Source organism: Oreochromis aureus, linkage group 22 (assembly GCF_013358895.1).
Source record: "Oreochromis aureus strain Israel breed Guangdong linkage group 22, ZZ_aureus, whole genome shotgun sequence".
NCBI lineage: Eukaryota > Metazoa > Chordata > Actinopteri > Cichliformes > Cichlidae > Oreochromis > Oreochromis aureus.
The window spans coordinates 22955092-22973389 of NC_052962.1; the positions used below are offsets into that span (position 1 = coordinate 22955092).

The window sequence follows — 18298 nt, forward strand, 5'->3', positions numbered from 1 at the left end:
TTTCAGCACTTTGCCACATAAAGCTTAAACGAGCATCGTCCAAATATGCATTGGTTCTGAACAGCTGAAAGAGGATTCAATACTTGTTTTCCGCAGTATTGATACACCGATACCAGCTGTGCTTCCTCACTCTCCTCTTCGACAGTTCACACATACACTGCAGTGGCCGCTTAGCCCCGCCTCCTCTCTCTAAAAGTATACAAATTCTTATAGTTTGGTTACCCAACTTTTATTCCTTTCAATGTCAGGCTAGTTATTTAATTTGTCTCAGTGGAGATTAATGCAGAAAGAAGTGGACCTTAAAATAAACTGTTACAGAGCCGTCTTTTGTAAAGCCTGCAAGAACTGCACGTAGCCTGCAATAGATCATCCAGCCACCCGCTTCCACTTGCATAGCCATAGAGGTGGTTAGCGTCTTTCCCTGCTGTCCTAAAGTGACAGTGGACTAGTTTCAGTCATTGTGCAAGTGTACTGTTTATAAGGTCGGGGAAACCTGCAGTCAGCTGAGACTAAAGAAGTCACTTGGATGAGTGACGAAACGTTTCTCCCTCACTGAAAACGCTACGTCCAGAAGAACAGAAACAACGTTTTGGTGTCCTAAAGTGAGTGACAACCTGAAACATACAGAGTACACTGTATCACTGGGTTCGTTTATTTGAGACATTGTACTACTAATCAGGTCTTATTCTTCATTCATTTTTAATGCATGGCAGTTTCATGTATTTTAGGTAGTGAATTTGCTAGTGTTTAGTTTGTTAAGCCTTTCTCTACAATATGAATGTATGTCAGGGACAAGATTTAGGTTTAGAAACTGTACAACAAGAACCTAAACTTCAGTTGCACCAAACCTTTACGAACCCTGTTAGGTTGACAAAACCTAAAAATGAGGACATTTACATTGTTATTGTATTTTAGTTTAGATCCTGTCATATAGTTTGTCTTAATTGAAATACAAATAAAAACAATTTACCTGTGATCTATGGTAGGCTAACACATTGCACAGCAACAGAAACCCAGCCACATCCAAGTGAGAGCTGCATGTCAGCCTGGGGAGTACGAAGATAATTTGATATCCAAAACGGCACAGCACTGTGCAAAAATACGCAAGGAAATTGTTCCAGCTACAGGTGAAAACCACTTGAGGCAAATATCATTGAATACAACAAGGCTATGAAAGTAAGCAAACTACCTAGGTTTCTTTTGCTCTGACATTTGACTTATTCTGCATCACTACTACTGCACTGTAATGCTGCTGGCACTTTAAATTATGAAGTTCATTGGAAAAGGATTGAAAGTGCCCTTCATTGCATAAAAACTAAAATAATGCTGCCTGTAAGCAGCAATTACATAAAATGTTCTTTTTTCCCCCCCATGTCGTCAAATATTACACATTTCTTTGAAATATTGCAAATTATGAGGCTATAGAAGTAATGTTTCACTTAACTTATACAGTGATAATAACCTTGATATTTCATTAACACAATTATAAAACATCTTTAAAAATGCATTTACATTGTTCTGTAACAACATTGTAGAAAAGTGCATGGTCTGGTCATTTTGTTAGGATTACATAATGCATTTTTAGAGCAACTGCACATCTGCTAAAAAATCTTTTTTCTACTTGAGACAATGTGGCCTAGTAAGATTTCACTTTGCCTTTTAAATGTGACAATTTTAGATGTTCAATGTTAAACGCCATGCTAAAAACCCAAATTTTATGCCCTCAGAGAAAGGTATTTTACCTATAGTTGAAAAGTAGTATTTTAACACTATGACAAAGCAAGCAATACTTTACAGACAACACACGCCCCATAAAAGCTGCATGCAGTGTTACTCTATTACACGATCTAATTGTTCTTTTGCATTGATGAGATGCCTTCAACCTGTACATGCTTTTGAACTGACAATAAAACCCCCTAAGAGCCTGGACTTAAAGTTAAGAGAAAGCATCAAATCCTCACATTTAACAAGCCATTTGTTTTTATTGACTAATCAATTAAGTGGCTTTCAGCTCAAAACCAATTTTAGTCATTTTTATTTTAAGTGTATTTGATGGACTTTTTTTTAACATTACAATATAGAATTAAGCCTAATGTAATATCCATCAAATAAAAGAGTTTGTTATGTATCTAATAATGACTTATTTGGATTCTAATCTTTGTTATATTTCTGAACAAGGCCAAAGTGTTCAGTTTGGGGGATGGTGACAGAAGCTGACTGCTTGGGTAGGTCCAAATCTAATGCGTTGTGCCACGATTAACCGTTAAAATGCACTCTTGTGTTTCCTTCAAACACGGAGCACAGGCTCTGCAGCCTCAGAAAGAGCTCCATTTAGCGTTTGACAGCCAAATAAAAGCAACGTTGACTGTATTTGCATAAACTAGAGTTCACTGCAGGTGAAAAATTAAGACGATACCAGCCCTCGGGTGCTTTCCTCCTCCCCCTCCTGACTGCAGAGCACTTTCTGAAAAGGATCCTGATAAACACGAAGTGGGCCAGGGTGTAAAGAAAGGTGCCACAACAGTCCCCCCTGCTGGGATTCAGCAGGAGTACTTCATAAACTGCATCCTCATATTCAAAAACTCGCTTTTTAATATTGTTTCGCCACCTTATTTGACCCGTAGGATTACAATACAAGTGGAGAATATTGCCGTCAGTGTTACTTAGGTTTAAAGGGTGAATTAAGCTGGGATATTAAGCGGCAGGCGAGGTTAGTTTAGGATAAGGTATCATCCTTTCCAAACGAGGGCAGTCTCCCTCCATCCCTCTTCAGCATCCTTTTTCTTGTGGTCCTTTTTTGCTGCAGTCACTAAGCTGGGAGTCCATAACCGCCTGCCTGTCGTCTCTGTGGGGCCTATACAAAGTAAGATATTTGGTAATGTATGATAATATCAGCTGTACGTTTAAGTAACAGAAAGAGGCGAAGTGTCTGCCCCGCTTTCAGTTACTTTAGCTAGGCTAGCTTAGAGTTTTAGCTAACGTTAGCAGAGACGTTACATCAGCGGTGATTTTCTGCTCGTAAAGCCGCAAACAGTGTATGATTTTCAGCTCACCCCTGTCTCCAACTGTCCTTCTAGATGCCCAGCGTCACGGTGAAAGATGTCAACCAGCAAGAGTTTGTCAAAGCACTGTCAGCTTTCCTCAAAAAGTAAGTAATGCACCACAACCTGCCTCTGCGCTTATCTGATGACGGGCTGATGTCCACCTGTCAATCAAGCGGGATGATGGGGGATTTGTGAAGGCCGGGCAGAGGCTCAGACAGCTGCAATACACGGTGAATCACAGGGAAAGGACAGTTTATTAATGCAGACACCGAACTGAGGGCCACCCAAGATTATACTTTGTTTTTTTTAATTAAAGGACGGGCGATAGAGGGAAGAGAGGAGGAAAACAGAATAAACACTTGAAAACTAAACTTTAGAAATTGAAATTGTAAATTTGGGGAAGAAATGCTTTGAAAGGGAAAAAAAAAAAAAAAAAAAAAAAAACCCAAACAAACAAAAAAAAACCAAACTATGTGTCCTAGAAAAGAAAAATTCAATTTGAGAGATGAAGTTAATCTGAGAGTGTAAATTTGTGAGTGTTTAGCAAATTTTAGGTCAAAGTAGTGGCAAATTAGAATAAACTGGCAGATTTATGAGGGATAAAAAAGGGAAATGCAGAAGAATTGACAATTTTTTGTGATAAAAAAAAAAATTGGCACATTTTGGGTGGGATTGTGGAAAGAAATTATTAAAACTGTAGATTTGAGAGGAAAAGCTGCTAAATTTACTAAATTGAACTATAGTCCAGTTTTTTTAATTGAATTTATGTCAGACCTTATTTATTTATAAATAAAATTTATAATTTTTTTAAAAGCCACAAGTCTTCCTAACATGCAATAATTTTACAAGTTTTATTTTTCAGCGATTACATTAATCTTGAAGACTGAGGGGTTTTTTTAACTTCCCAGAGAGACCTATGCAAAGTAATAAGAGATTAGCATACCGAGGAAATGGAGAATGGAAGAAACTCAAGAAGAAAAGCTGACCACAAATACAGGAGTGTATTTACACAGAGGGCTAATTGCAAACAAGACACAGGTGGGAGCAGAGCTCAAGCACAAACTAAATAGAGGCGGAAACAATGAAGGAAAAAACTAAGAAAAACAGGAAGTAAAACCAAAATAATGTACATGAGAGATCTCATTTGGTTACAATGAGAACCTGAAGTTTTGATTGCGTAGTTTTCACAGCTAGGTTTCAGTAAAACACACACACAGATGATTTCTTAAAATGTATATGCATGCATAGACAATTATATTTGTATAACTTTGGTTGTTTCTTTAGTACTATTAGTCTCGTGGCCAGTTATGTCTTCTGTGTTTAGATTTAAATTTTTGTAAAATGTAAGTCACTCAGGAAAATCCAGTTCATAGTTAAAAGGTGATTTAAAATAACTATTTTAAAGGGTCGCAGTCTCCGTAGCAGAGTAAAAGAATGAAACACACATGGGCTCCAGAATGTAGTAAACCACAGTAGCAGCCATGATAGCATGATGCTGTATTTCAGTGCGGCTTCTGACACATTACAGATGTTCTCTCTCTTGTGGTATGTGGCCATTCTCAGTTGAGTATTGCCGATTTTCTATGTATATCACTGCTGTCTTGTTCACACGTATAAACAGTTTCACATATGTTTCCCTTTCACTCACCACCGTGTGTGTGTCAGTGTTTATTGTGTGGTTTTTACTGGCCGATAAATCACATTTACAACCAGTGAGCCTTCAGAGTACAGCCCGACTGACGGCTGATATTAACTGTTTGCCGATATATCGGCTATAGTTGCAATAGCCGATAAATTAAAGTGAAAATGTAAAGAAGAGAGGGGCGAGATTCCCTTAAACACTGAGTGTTGATGTTGTATAGTATGTCTACAAAAGGGCGCTCTCTAACTTCCATGTTGGCAACACAATAACCAGCTGATCCGAACTGAGTGGCAGTGAGTAATCTGTGACTTGCCGTGACAAGAAAACTAGATTAAACTCCATTTTCATATTAGCTTAGTAATTTGAATATATATAACAAATATAATAATTTTCTTTATGTTTTGTGTGTCTGAAAGAAAAAATATTGGCTGATGTATCAGTTTTTTTAGTTTTTTTTAACTATGCTAAATATTGGTATCAGTATCAGTCTTAAAAATCCTATATAGGTCAGGCTGTACTCCAGAGGGAGCTCAGACTCATGCAACAACAATAATACACCCCCTGAATGCTGAAAAAAAAGAAAGCGAAATTTCAGCTTGTTTAATTTTCTTTGTTGTGCTTTATTTTACAATAGATACCTCACTGGTCTTTCTGCGCATCTGTTGTACCTCTACTGCCATACTTTTGCCTGCATGGGTTTAATAGAGGCTGTATTTTCATATTTCTCATGATGGAAATTTCTAACTTAGAACTACTTTAAATATGTACACTGCACACTGTTAGTGCACTTAAGTTGAAACATCCTACAAAGAGCAATAAAATATGAAGTTCTTACTTTGAATCTCATCCAAATCGTAATCAAAGCTTTTTATGGAAAAAAATCTGCCTTACTCTACACGATGAAGACTTTACCTTTATTATCATATATATGAGTTGAAAAAGCAAACAATTTAATATGTATCACACTGTTTTTATTCATCACATCAGCTACTAATTGATTTTTCAGGTCTGGCAAACTGAAGGTCCCAGAGTGGGTTGATACCGTGAAGCTTGCCAGGCACAAGGAGCTTGCCCCCTGTGACGACAACTGGTTTTACACCAGAGCAGGTTGGTTTTCATTTCCACGTGCAGCTGGATTGACAAATAATCATAAAAAGTAAATGAAAGTCATGAAGATTTCAGGCTCAGTCCTCTCTAGTGTGTGGATGTGCAGTTTCCCTCTGTCTCAAGCTGTTTTAATTATTGTTCAGACAAAATAAACAATTACACACCGAACAATTACCCAAACAGAGTTGATTACAGTCAACAACATGAAAAGCAGTCATTAGCTGAATTGACTGAGTGAACTGAAATGTTTAATCAGAAGATATATTTTATTTCATAAAGTTTGGGTTCTAGAAATCTCATCTTAAGATGGAAAAAAATTTTCAGTCTTGGAGTTATTTGTACCTTTTTTAGGCATCGTTGTGATTTATGATCATACACAAACAGCTGAGTAACACAGGCAGTGACTACCATAAACCTAGGTGCAGTACAGTCAAATCTGTTCTTTATTTCTGAGCCCCTGATTTAGGGAACATTGTAAAATTAGGAGTTTTTATTTCCAAGAGGAAGCTGAAAAATATAACCGTGCTTTTATGTCTAGGCTGTACAGCTGTCACGCACCGATTACAGAAATCTTGTAAAACCAGCTTCAGCTACCCCTGAACGCATCGGCGTCTTAATTATGTCATTTTATTAATACCCCTATTCTTCATGATTTCTTTTGAGTTTTGATTTATGTTGTTTGGTCTTCTGTTTATAATGTTTTATATTCCCTGGTCCATTGGAATCTCTTTGTCATTATTGCCCTTAGTTATTTGCTTTGATGGTGATAAGTTTGTTACTTCCTTTTGTGATCCTCCTCTGTTTGCCCAGTCTTGTCTCTGCGGTCATTTTCTGTGTAGTTCATTTCCTGTTTTATGTTTGTGGTCTTTTGTCCCTGATGGTTTCTATTTAGTTCAACATCTTTTGTCCCATTATCCCTGATTTGTGTTGTGTTTTCCTTCTCAGCTGTGTATTGGATTGCCTGGAGTTATGCTTTGCTTTGGATTACTTTCAGACTTTATTATTCTTATATTTAAGGGCTCAACTTTACGCTTTACTCCTGTGTCCCACGTCTGGGTCTGCAATCCTGACACTTTCTCCTGTTTGTTAACTTAGTTTTCCATTATTGAGATAGTATCATGCTGCACATTGTGGAATAAAATTTGTTATATGGATAAAGCATATTTGCTAAATTCAATAGAAACGCATGCACTGCACACTGTTCCTTTACCTGTGGATGTCCTGTACTGACTTATATTAGCTCTAAAATTTGTTGACTTCTTGTATTTTGAATGATAAAACAAGTTCATACTGAAACATACTGTACTGCATATGATACGTGTCACCAGCATCCACGGCCCGCCACCTGTACCTGCGAGGAGGGGTCGGCGTGGGCTCCATGATCAAAATCTATGGTGGGCGCCAGAGGAATGGCGTATGCCCCGCCCACTTCAGTGTAGGATCCAGGAACGTGGCGAGGAAGGTCCTGCAAGCTCTGGAGGGCCTCAAGATGGTGGAGAAGGATCCCAATGGGTGAGAAGGGTTAATGCTGAGACGATGTGATTCTGAGGTGGTGACTTCACAACAACTGTTATTTTTAAACGTCTTAAAATATTTGTGCTTACAGCGGTCGTAGATTGACCTCTCAGGGTCAGAGAGACCTGGATAGGATCGCTGGGCAGGTGAGGTGTTAGACTTGCAGTACATGCATATGTGGATTTATCTGTGCATAAAAATGTTATTGTTTCATTCTCTGTAATGTGCATATTATTTCTGCAGTTAGTTAAAGACTGTAATTGAGAGGGGTTAATCAGAATTTGTATTATTTTTATGGTGTAGAGGATAAAAATAATACTTTTTTGTAGCAGAACTATAGCGACAGTGAGCAGGGGATCATATCTAATTGTCATAATGTTGTTAAATAACTCTTTACAGTGGACCCATTATGTTCTTTGAGGTCCATGTATGTAAAAGTAATTCTTTTGAGCCAAACACTCAGGCTTAGAGTTTCAGACAGTCTTTTTCTAGTCTTGGATCTGTACGATATCACAGAGTAGGGAATTCCCTAATGTGGTCATCTCAGACACGCAGCAGCCCCACCCACCTACTGCTCAAGCCTTTTGTTTATGAAGAAATCAATTGGAAAAAAGCTGTTTTGAAGGCTGGGTCTAAGACCCAGTTTTAGACAAATAAAAATGATTTTTGTTTTTTATTCAGCATGAGATCCTACTCTTAAAAGGTAAGAATAAATGGAAGCTCATTACATTTATTTTGTGCTGTCATAGTAAAAAGAAAGTACAGGATCTGTTAATTCTAAGGTCCTTGTTTCAGAGGTCTAGTTTGTTCAGATGTAGCTTTGCAAACCTGAGCTGTGCTTGTATGTTTTTAGTGTTATCTAATTTTAGTGTTCAGTGGTTTACACATTCAGCTAACAAGCGAAACATCCCCAGTTCAAGACCAGCAGAAGATACAAATCCCTGGGAGGGTGGCGTCAGGAAGGACAAAAATCTGTGCCAAATCAAATATGTGGCTTCATCCTCTGCGGTGACCCCTTGTGAATATGGGAGCAGCTGAAAGAAGGTCTCTGCTGTCGGGAACTTTAACACTTAACGTGCTAACTGAGACCTGTAGAGTCAGTATAGAGACGCAGCTCTTGGGATTGTTACAGTTTATCCAAGCTTTGTATGGATGACCTTGGGGTGAATTTGTTGGGTTTTCCACAGCTGCCATGAATGTTTTCCACTTGTGAATAATCTTTCTCATTGCAGAATGATGGACTTGAGATTGTTTTGAAATGATCTCATAGCCCCTCACAGATTGACGGGCAGCAAGAATTGCTTCTCCAAGGTGATGTCTTTCTTTCTTGGCATTGTGTTAATGCACCCAAACGCTCCAGAGCATCAGTCTGGGAAGGGTTATGTGATTATTTCCATACAATCCATCATCTGCTTTTATAGAGGTGTTCGTATTTGCATAATTTTAAGACCTGCTAAGGGCCAGATGATTTATTTTTCATGATCTCATACGTAAAACTCTAGAACTGAAAGAGTGCGCGCTTCCTTTTTTATCATGACTGTAGACACATTTGATACTTGAAGAGGGCTTCAAAGACATCAGAAATTAAATGTCATTATTGCTCAACCCTTTACAGCACCAGATGTGCAGCATACAGTTGAAGTGGCTCCCTCTAGTGTTGTGTCTCAGTTATGGCAACAATGTAAAACATATAATCATATGTAAGATATTTCTTGGCATCTCTAAATAAATATTGCACGTCTTGTGTGCAGAGTATAGCTTCTCTGTTTGTTACATCAGCACGACTGTCCTCTCTCCTCTCTCTTTATTGTCTTTTGTGTGCTCAGGTTGCCTCAGCAAACAAGAAACAGCGGAGTTTACAGAGCGCCATCTGAGGACGTTATATAAGAATCCAGAGAAAAGGAATGCAGTTATGCCTTATCGCTTATTTACTCAAGTTCACCCTCCTCCCGTATCAATCCAGTGCCGACAGTAACCGAGCACAAAGAGGCACTTCATAGCGATGCATGTGTCTAAAATACAGCGAGTGCAAATATCATACATGAATGTTTTGCAGCAGTCAGAGGTTGGCGGTGGCCTTGTAACAGGAAGGCGCAGAGTGGACCCAAAGCACTCCGAATGCAGTGTTACAAAGCAAAGGCATGTTCGTATTTTTGCCTACAAATGTGAAGCTGTGGAGAGAAAAAGAAATGTGAGAGCCGATGTAGAAAGGAAAGAAATGAAAAGAATTCTCATGCACATTTTTATTCATTTTCTAACTTTGTGTTTGCAGAATGGTATTACTGAGCACATATAAGTGATACAGGATGCTCTGAATAAAATGAGTATGAGCACTGACTGAATGTCAGTTTTTATATGGGCCTGTGAGTGACTCTTGCTCAGTTTAGTTGCTGCTCATGATGCTGTTGATCCAGCTGACGTAGCGGCACACGCGGGTATAAAGAGTGGGGTTTCCATTGAAGCAGTCAACAGAAATGGACACTACTCCCTGCAGCTCGTTGTTACACACCAGAGGTCCGCCAGCATCTGCCTGCAGACAAAGAGAGGAAATACACGATAGACTCTCTCATCACGAAATACTAACTCACTGATAGTTCCAGCTTTCTGTGGTTGCAGTGTGCTTTGTGCCACCTGTAACCACTTGGCAGTCCACAGGTGTGAGCAAGTTACTTTAAGTGCTTTAAAACTTCAAAGTAAAGTAAAAATGATAATTATGGTGGAAAGAAAACATTTGGTTGAGTTTAAGGTATTAGGCAAGTACAATACATATTCAGTAAACTTGAGTATTCTCATTTGTACAGAAGGCTGGTCAGCAAGGCTTTCTTCTTCATCATCTTCAGGGTTTGCACCAGTGTACTGCAAGCCCTGCCAGACCTGAACACCAGGCTAAGACCCGTACATTCTTTAGATATAGGCTTTAATCTAATGTATCTTATTGGCATACTTTCACCTATTTTATGAAAGGTTTAATCTATAAAGCCATAACATTCAGATTAACAGGCTGATGATCAAATTAGGTAGCTTAAGGCAAGCATTTTACTCCAGAGTAACAGCACTGTGTGTGAAAAGTGACAATTAGAAGCACAACAACACAACAATTCAAAGATTTTCAAGTGTAAAAAAACAACAGGATATTTTCCATGTACTAACAGAAACCTCCCCTTTTTCTATAATTTTATACATTTATTACAATTTAAATCATGCTGGCACATTTTTCTCATTTACTACAGCAGCATTTCTTTACCACGTCAAAAACTAAGAAAAGCTGTTACAAATGGCCTTCTTTTTCTTTTTTCTAAATGTGTGGTTAAACTTCTTTAGTTTCACTGGTGCTGCCTGCTTAGGATCAAAATGGGCTGTAACGTGACTCACCATGTAAAATGAGTGCGTCATACCTGCACTAACACAAGACAAATGGCTGAAAAAAGCAAGTGAAATATGAGTTATGGAGCAACTGGCTCATAAGATACGGTTTTATGAGGACTGGGTTCGAGAGGAATAAAAGACATGTGTTTACATGTCAATGACAGGGTGAGGTCACAGGAAGACATGGTAAACAAACCAGTAAATGATGTAAATGTGCAGAGCGGCTGAAAATAGCCGCACTGCGAGCACATAATTCTCACAGTGAATTGGCTAAAAACACTCAAGATCTATCCAAACTGAACCAAGGACACATGAATCACTTGATTTTATCTGTAAATGTGTATTTAAGAAGTATAAGGACAAGTAGATACCCTGTCTGAGCTGAGCAAGACAGGATTTTGAGCACCTGTAACATCTCTCTTCAAAGCATCACAGCATGAAGTTGTTAAACGTGGGATCAGGTAAGTTAGTTATGGATAAAAGATTCTTCTGAATGAAACTCATGACATCTTTTCTGGAAAAAACATTCTAGACATGCATTCAGTAAATTAAATCCCAAAAAACCCCGATGATGGCGGATATCATAATGTTACCCATGTGATTGTGATGAAACCACCATGCTGACGGATATTTGCTACATTTGGTCACTTGTCCTTATGATGTCTTTGTTTGAGTGCTATATTTCTGTAATTAAAAATCCTCTACAGTCTCTACAATCAGGAATAACAGAAAAGGGAAATCAATTGGTCCTTTTGTACCAAGGTGGCTCCTGATAGCAGGCAAGCACCCTCACCTCTCATCCCTGCAAGCCTCTCCTCTCTTTCCCTCTAAACTGTAAGTGAGGTATAAAATATCACAGAGTACTTAAGTAAATGTACTTAGTTACATTCTAACACACTTTGACTAGGTTTTCTCTCCAACAATACTGCTGGATCTCCCTCTTACAGTCAATAGTAGAGTGAGAACATCTTTCTGATGCTCAATTAGATGCCATTAGAGTGTAAACCTGCACCAGTGAAGTTTAATAAGAAGTGCACTCAGTCTCAGATTTCATGCGCATACTTGTGTACCACCTCAGTCCCTTTGTGTGCACTGGACTTTTACTCACTGGGCAGTCATTGCCGTCTCCATGCACGGATCCAGCACAGACCATGTTCTCAGTGACCTCGGGGACGGTAGTGATAAGGTTCCTGCAGATTGCGTCATCAACGATGGGCTGCCTCCGGCACTGAAGATTGCTGGGGTAGTAGGCTGCAAAGTGAAAAGGAGAACTCTCACTTTATTTATTTGGATGAATGGGGTCCAACCTGCTACTGGCAGGTGGGTAGGTATACCTAATAAAGTGTCTCGTGAGCGTGTATTTAAAATTCCAGCATGAGGTAACCAAAGATAATAGGTACCACAAGCACTAAAACTCAGTAGTGTTTGCAGTTTGGTCCTCTGTCCTGCAGTTCTGTGAAACACTGCTTTACCTCTCTCTCTGTTAGCCCTGCGACAGACTGGCGGCCTGTCGAGGGTGCACAGTGCATCTTGCCCTATGGTAGCAATGACAGACTCCTGTCACCATGAATTGGAGAAGTGGAAGAAGATGGATGGAGATATTTTTTAAGGACTACCTTTTCAGTTTCCTCCAGTTTGTGATAAAACTGAAGAAAACATCAGGTGAATGAATGAAAAAGCAGTCAAAATCCAAAGAAAATCCTTGACAGACCTTCAGAAAGTCCTGGAGAACTATTGCTCGAGACTACCTTTTAAAAGGCCAGGCTTTTTCTAAGCACAATATAGAGAAATATGGGATTGCTCAAGATTTTTGCATACCACTTTAAATAATTTATTCAAAAATAAAGCCTATTGTGTTTGATGACGACCTCTTCAAATCCACACTGTCCCCTCTCTGCGCGTCTGTGTGATTTTACTTACTGCCGTTAGACAACGCCTTGCCCCATCCAGACTGCATGCAGTCCTCATTAGCCACAGGGCATAGAGAGGGCAGGGATACAGTCTTGACGTAGCTGTTGAGGGTGGCGGGACGACTCAGTTTGAACAGCACGATGCTGTTGTCCATGGTGTCGATGTTGAAATCCGGGTGCAAGAAAGTCTTTTCAGAATAAATGCACTCCTCAGTGCCCTCATCTACACTGAAGCTGTGCTCACCAAGGCAGACTTTGGGCCAACTGAGTATAGAGAGAAAGTTTAAACATTAAACTTTTTTAATGTTGCATTTTAAGCATTTTAAACATCGTGTTGATTCTTCTTTAAAAGAACCAAATGCCATTTCTGACATATACACAGGGCTAAAATGCTCTTTCTCTGGAACAGGGATGATCTTAGGTTTTTTAAAAATGGTTCGACCAAGAGCTGTCAAGTGGCAACCGAAGGTGAATCATAAAATTTATTCACAAAAACATATCAAACCCACAGAAAACTGGTTGAAAATCTGGTGATGTAATGTTAATTTTGCACATATCTCCTGCCTCCATAAAAATGCATTAGGAGACACGATAATCCCACATCAAAGCACAAGCATTTCTTTAACTTTAACCAGCAATGACTAATTTTAATCATTAGACAAAAAGGCTGTTTATATCCATCTCACAGACATGTCATTATGTACTTTTAAAATTATTGATATTTATTTAGACTCTTTTTCTCCGATTGATCTCTCTGAGATAATTTTAGCAATCACTTTAGCAGATCACTAAGACCCCATTCCTAGAAGACTGTTCAAAGTTCTCCCATTAATTGATGCTTTAATCTTAAATATGATCACTCTATCTCTGTTAATGGCTAGTACCACAGACTTTTAAGCTGGCAGTTAAAGCGTTACTTAAAAAGCCATCTGTTGAGCCTGCTGTCTTAGCTAATTATAGGAAGGCCTAACCTTCCTTTCATCTAAAAAATCCTTGAAAGAGTAGTTGTAAAACAGCTAACAGACAATCTGTAGAGGAATGGCTTATTTGAATAGGTTCAGTCAGGTTACGGAGATCATCACAGTACAGAAACAGCTTTAGTGAAGGTTACAAATGATCTTCCTTAGACCTCTGACAGTGCTTGTCCTGCTGGACGTCAGTGCAGTGTTTGATACTGTTGACCATAATATTTTAGGGCATGCTGTAGTATTTAAGGTACTGCGCAGCAATTGTTTGAATCATATCTATCTAACAGACTCCAACTTCTTCATGTAAATGGAGAGTCACACACTAAGGTTAATTAAGGAGTTCCACAGGGTTCAGTGCTAGAACCAATTCTGCTTACAATATATATGCTTCCCTTAGGTAGTATCATTAGAAGGCATACATTTTCACTTCTATGCAGAGGACATCCAACTTTATCTATCCACAAAACCAGGTAACACACACCAATTAGTTAAACTGCAGGAATGTCTTAAAGACATAAAGACCTGGATAACCTTTAACTTTCTGCTTCTAAATTCTGATAAAACTAAGGTTATTGTACTCTGCCCTAAAAATACCATGTCATCCCAACAGAGTACTTTGCTCTCATACTTTAGGCTTACTTGTGGTTCCTAGAGTATTTGAAAGTAGACTGGGAGGCAGAGCCTTCAGCTTTCTACTATTGAACCAGCTCCCAGTTTGGATTTGGGAAACAAACACCCTCTTTATTTTTAAGACTAGTGTGACAAAGATAGGACGCACAATCAGGCAGCATTTCAGGATGAGAGTCCATTTATTCGCCTTCACAGTCCAGATGATTCCAGCTCAGAACTGCCTGAGCGCAGGTGTGTCTAGGGAAGGCATCATTAGGAGATTAGTCTCAGCTGCTCTGTCAGGCTCCCAGGGACTGCCCCCTGAACCAACTACACCACCCCTCCTGTGCAGCAGAGCTGCAGACCGAACCTCCACCCTTTTTAATAAACCATATAGGCTGGATCCAGTGATCCTCCTATATGCCTGCATTACGCTGCAATTGGCCTAGGCTGCTGTGGGCTTCCTGTGATGCACTGCTTCTTCATGTTTATACACCACTCTGTATTTAATCATCAGTTATTATTCATGTCTGGGTCTCTTCCACATTGTGTATTTTTCCTGTCTTTGTCACGGTTCTGGGTCGGTTCGACCCAGTAGTTTGAGTTCTGATGTTTTGGTTTATTTTTGAATGATTGTTGTGTTTTTCGGGTGCTATTATTATTATTATTATTATTATTAGAATTAGAATTCTATGTGTCTGTGTATTCATGTTTAAGGATTTGTTCTTCGGTTGTGTCTGCTTAGTATAGGTCTAGTTCCATGTGTCATTTTCTGTCTGTCTCTCAGTGTCGAGTCTGCGTCTTTGTGTGATGGTTTCTTGTTCCTGGTTTGTTGTTCCTCTTTTATTGTGAAGGTCTGCGTCTCATGTGAGTATGTTCAGTTTTACCTCTTGTCTCGTCTCGTTAATTACTCCCAGCTGTGTCCCCCACCTGTGTGTAAGCTCCCTGTGTTTCTCTGAGTGTATTTAAGTTGTGTCTTCTGTGTTTGTAGTTGCTGGTCCGTCTGTGTATCCACCATGTTTCATTCGTGTGTTCCCTGCCGTCATCGTCTTCCTTCATGCTCAGGTTTGTGTTCTTGTTCAGACTCAGTAGTTTAGTTATCCCAGTATAGTTTAGTTCTCCGTTTACTGTTTGTCCATCTATAATTTTGTGTTTAATAAACCACCCTCACACCTTCACTACTGCCTGCGATTGGATCCTCCTTTATTATTTCCACACGGCTCATCTCACTCGCCGTGACAGTCTTCCTCCCATCACCCCAAACCAGTTGGAGCAGATGGCAGCCCCTTCCTGAGCCTGGTTCTGCTGGAGGAGGTTTCTTCCTGCTTAAAGGGAGTTTTTCCTTCCACTGTTCCCAAGTACTTGGTCATATGTCTGATTGTTGAGTTGAATTGAATTGAACTGAAAGGTTTGGGCTTCTTTGCTTAGGCTGCTGCCTCTGCCACTCCAGATATACACCACAAAATGGAGAACATTACTGACCCCTTTGCCCTCCTGTATTTTTTGCACTGCTTGCACTGCCCCTCTTCAGTGGCGGTCCTAGCCTGTTTGGCATCCCGGGCGTGAAATGTGCTCTATTTGGAAGCAGCCAGCCCCCCTCCCCTTTCCACGGGTTGTGAGTCTTTAAATCATCAAACTGTAAATAATTTCAAATTGTTATTGATCCCTTTACCCCTAGTCCTAAAGTGTATATTTATTTTCGTACTCTTCTTATACTTATTGTTTGTTTACTTGCACTGCTGTAACTGCAGCCTCGTTGTCTCGTCTCTCTATATACTGGACTGTATGTAGCGGAGATGACAAAGTTTACTTTGACGAGACTCTCGCGCTCACTTTTCGCGGATAAAATTTCGAAAAAACATCGGTGCAAATTATATGGTAAATGGTAAATGGCCTGTATTTGTATAGCGCTTTACTAGTCCCTAAGGACCCCAAAGCGCTTTACACATCCAGTCATCCACCCATTCACGCACACATTCACACACTGGTGATGGCAAGCTACATGTAGCCACAGCCACCCTGGGGCGCACTGACAGAGGCGAGGCTGCCGAACACTGGCGCCACCGGGCCCTCTGGCCACCACCAGTAGGCAACGGGTGAAGTGTCTTGCCCAAGGACACAACGACCGAGACTGTCCAAGCTGGGGCTCGAACCGGCAACCTTCTGATTACAAGGCGAACTCACAACTTTTGAGCCATGATCATCATGATAAGTCTGTATCATGATGTCTGGTGTTTTCGTGTTTGTTTTGTTTTTATATTGTTTTATTTTGTGAGTTGGTTATTAGATGCGCTCCAGCCAGCCAGAGAATCCCCCGCCGCCCCGCCCTCTCCTCCCTGTGCCGCAAGCAGCAGGCGCACCTCGCAAATGGAGGGCGCCCTTACTCCCAGCAAATGGGCGATAGAAAACCGATCGGTGCCTATGCCATTCCCAATATGCGCTGGCTGATGTCGGGGCAGCATGAGTAGGAGCAATTTTTTTTTTTTTTTTTTTTTTTTTTTCCCCCGATGCCCATGATGCCGCCCCCACCACGATGCCGCCCCGGGCAACCGCCGGTGTCGCTCGTATCAAAAACCGCTACTGCCCCTGTTACCAGATAAGTTTTCCTGGTTGTGTCGACTAAAGCTGCCGTCTGAAATGCAGTTTCCTGTACTTACGAGGTGGCGCACTGACCAGCAGACAGGACCCACTGGCTGGAGATCAGGGATCCACTACAGTAGTGGCCTCCAGCACGCAGAGAGACCTGGTAGGGCACAGAGTGCATGGGACACTCATAACCTCCAGTTGCAACAACTAAAATAACATACAGTGAAAAAGAAAATAGAAGTGGCCAAAAATCAGTCAGATCAAAGAAGTTGCACAAGAATAACTCTAATTGAAACATAAACTGATGCATCAAAACACATTTACAAACTGATTGGAAAAAGAGTAAAGCTGGTTAGTATCTTGCATACTGACCAAATAGAGCGAGAAGTACCACAACCTTCATGGTGATATTTTGCTTCTGACTGTGAATACAATCATGCAACTCTTAATATACGCCTATCGTGCCAGTTACATCCAGCTTCTCAAGATCAGGGGGATAAACAGGAAAACCTGTCATGGGAATGAGCCATATGGCTCAAGGTAACAGAAAGACCTTGAATAAACAGATGCATACTGTCAATTCAGCATGATTAAATGGTGCAATTGCAAGTCATGGAAGCCTTATCCTTATTGGAGTCGTGGAGGGGGCTGGTGCCTATCCTGGCTACTGTAACAGTTGCTGTTTTAATGCAGTGTATCATCACATGGCGGCGCCTTCTGTCTCATGACTGGTGTGTCACCCTCTTTTTTTGTTCTTCTTCGTACTCTCCCTGTAATGGATGCTCCCGTGTGTACGCGGACTAGTGTGCTCTTTAGTAATGTGTGGTAGAGGTGGCATTTTTATTTTTGATATTGTAAATAAATGAGTACTTTTGGAAAGTCAGAAGCTGTTGCTCATTCGCTATCCACCTGCACACCTCCGCGGCTGGCTTCATCTCCACCGCACGTTACACTACCACAGGGCGAGAGGCTGGGTCCACCCCTGGACAGATCACTAATCTGACGCAGGGCTAACACAGAGTAGACAGATAACAATATGCACTCATATTCACACCTATGGCCAATTTAGAATCACCAATTGACCTAATCTCAAGTGCATGTCTTTGGACTGTGGGAGGAAGCTCGAGAAAACCCATGCAAACACAGGCAGAACATGCAAACTCCACACAGAAAGACCGCAGGTGTTAGAGTCAAACTCAGTATTTTCTTGCAGTGAAGCAACAGGGCTAACCACCACGTCACCATTTTAAAGAAAATATTAGTAGCAACAAATCTCAAAAAACTGGGATGGGACGAGAAAAAAGGTGAAAGTAAGTGGCACTAAAAAGAAAGAGCTGGAGGAGCAATTGGCATCTGATTGGGTTAAATAGTAACAGGTCAGTAACATGACTCAGTACAACAAAAACATCTGGGAGAGGCAGGGTTTCTCAGAAGTAAAGATGAGCAGAGGTTCCCCAGTATGAAAAAAAACTGAATCCACAATTTGTAGAACAAAATGTTCAGTATAGTGTTCATGTTCTAAAGACAATATCATCAGAATCTGAGAAGAAA

General features: G+C 40.3%; 2 protein-coding genes across 5 annotated transcripts; one reads left to right on the forward strand and one right to left on the reverse strand.

The window, feature by feature from the left end:
* The first annotated feature begins 324 nt into the window (after nucleotides 1-324).
* Nucleotides 325-9645, forward strand: LOC116320045 (40S ribosomal protein S19). Of its 4 annotated transcripts, XM_031739553.2 has the most exons (7): nucleotides 2728-2863; nucleotides 3078-3148; nucleotides 5693-5793; nucleotides 7122-7305; nucleotides 7400-7454; nucleotides 8541-8619; nucleotides 9135-9645. In XM_031739553.2, exons 2-6 carry the CDS (start codon nucleotides 3078-3080, stop codon nucleotides 8568-8570), a joined length of 441 nt encoding a protein of 146 aa, XP_031595413.1. In that variant the 5' UTR covers nucleotides 2728-2863; the 3' UTR covers nucleotides 8571-8619; nucleotides 9135-9645. The 4 variants fall into 4 exon arrangements, with proteins under 4 accessions (XP_039462048.1, XP_031595413.1, XP_031595411.1 ...); XM_039606114.1 differs by lacking the exons at nucleotides 2728-2863; nucleotides 8541-8619; nucleotides 9135-9645 and adding exons at nucleotides 325-602; nucleotides 8223-8508; XM_031739551.2 differs by lacking the exon at nucleotides 8541-8619.
* LOC116320044 (trypsin-like) lies at nucleotides 9537-17276 on the reverse strand. Its single transcript, XM_031739549.2, has 5 exons — nucleotides 17120-17276; nucleotides 16819-16954; nucleotides 12595-12848; nucleotides 11783-11925; nucleotides 9537-9838 (listed from the first exon to the last, which is right to left on the reverse strand). Exons 1-5 carry the CDS (start codon nucleotides 17148-17150, stop codon nucleotides 9692-9694), a joined length of 711 nt encoding a protein of 236 aa, XP_031595409.1. The 5' UTR covers nucleotides 17151-17276; the 3' UTR covers nucleotides 9537-9691.
* Nucleotides 17277-18298: the final 1022 nt, after the last annotated feature.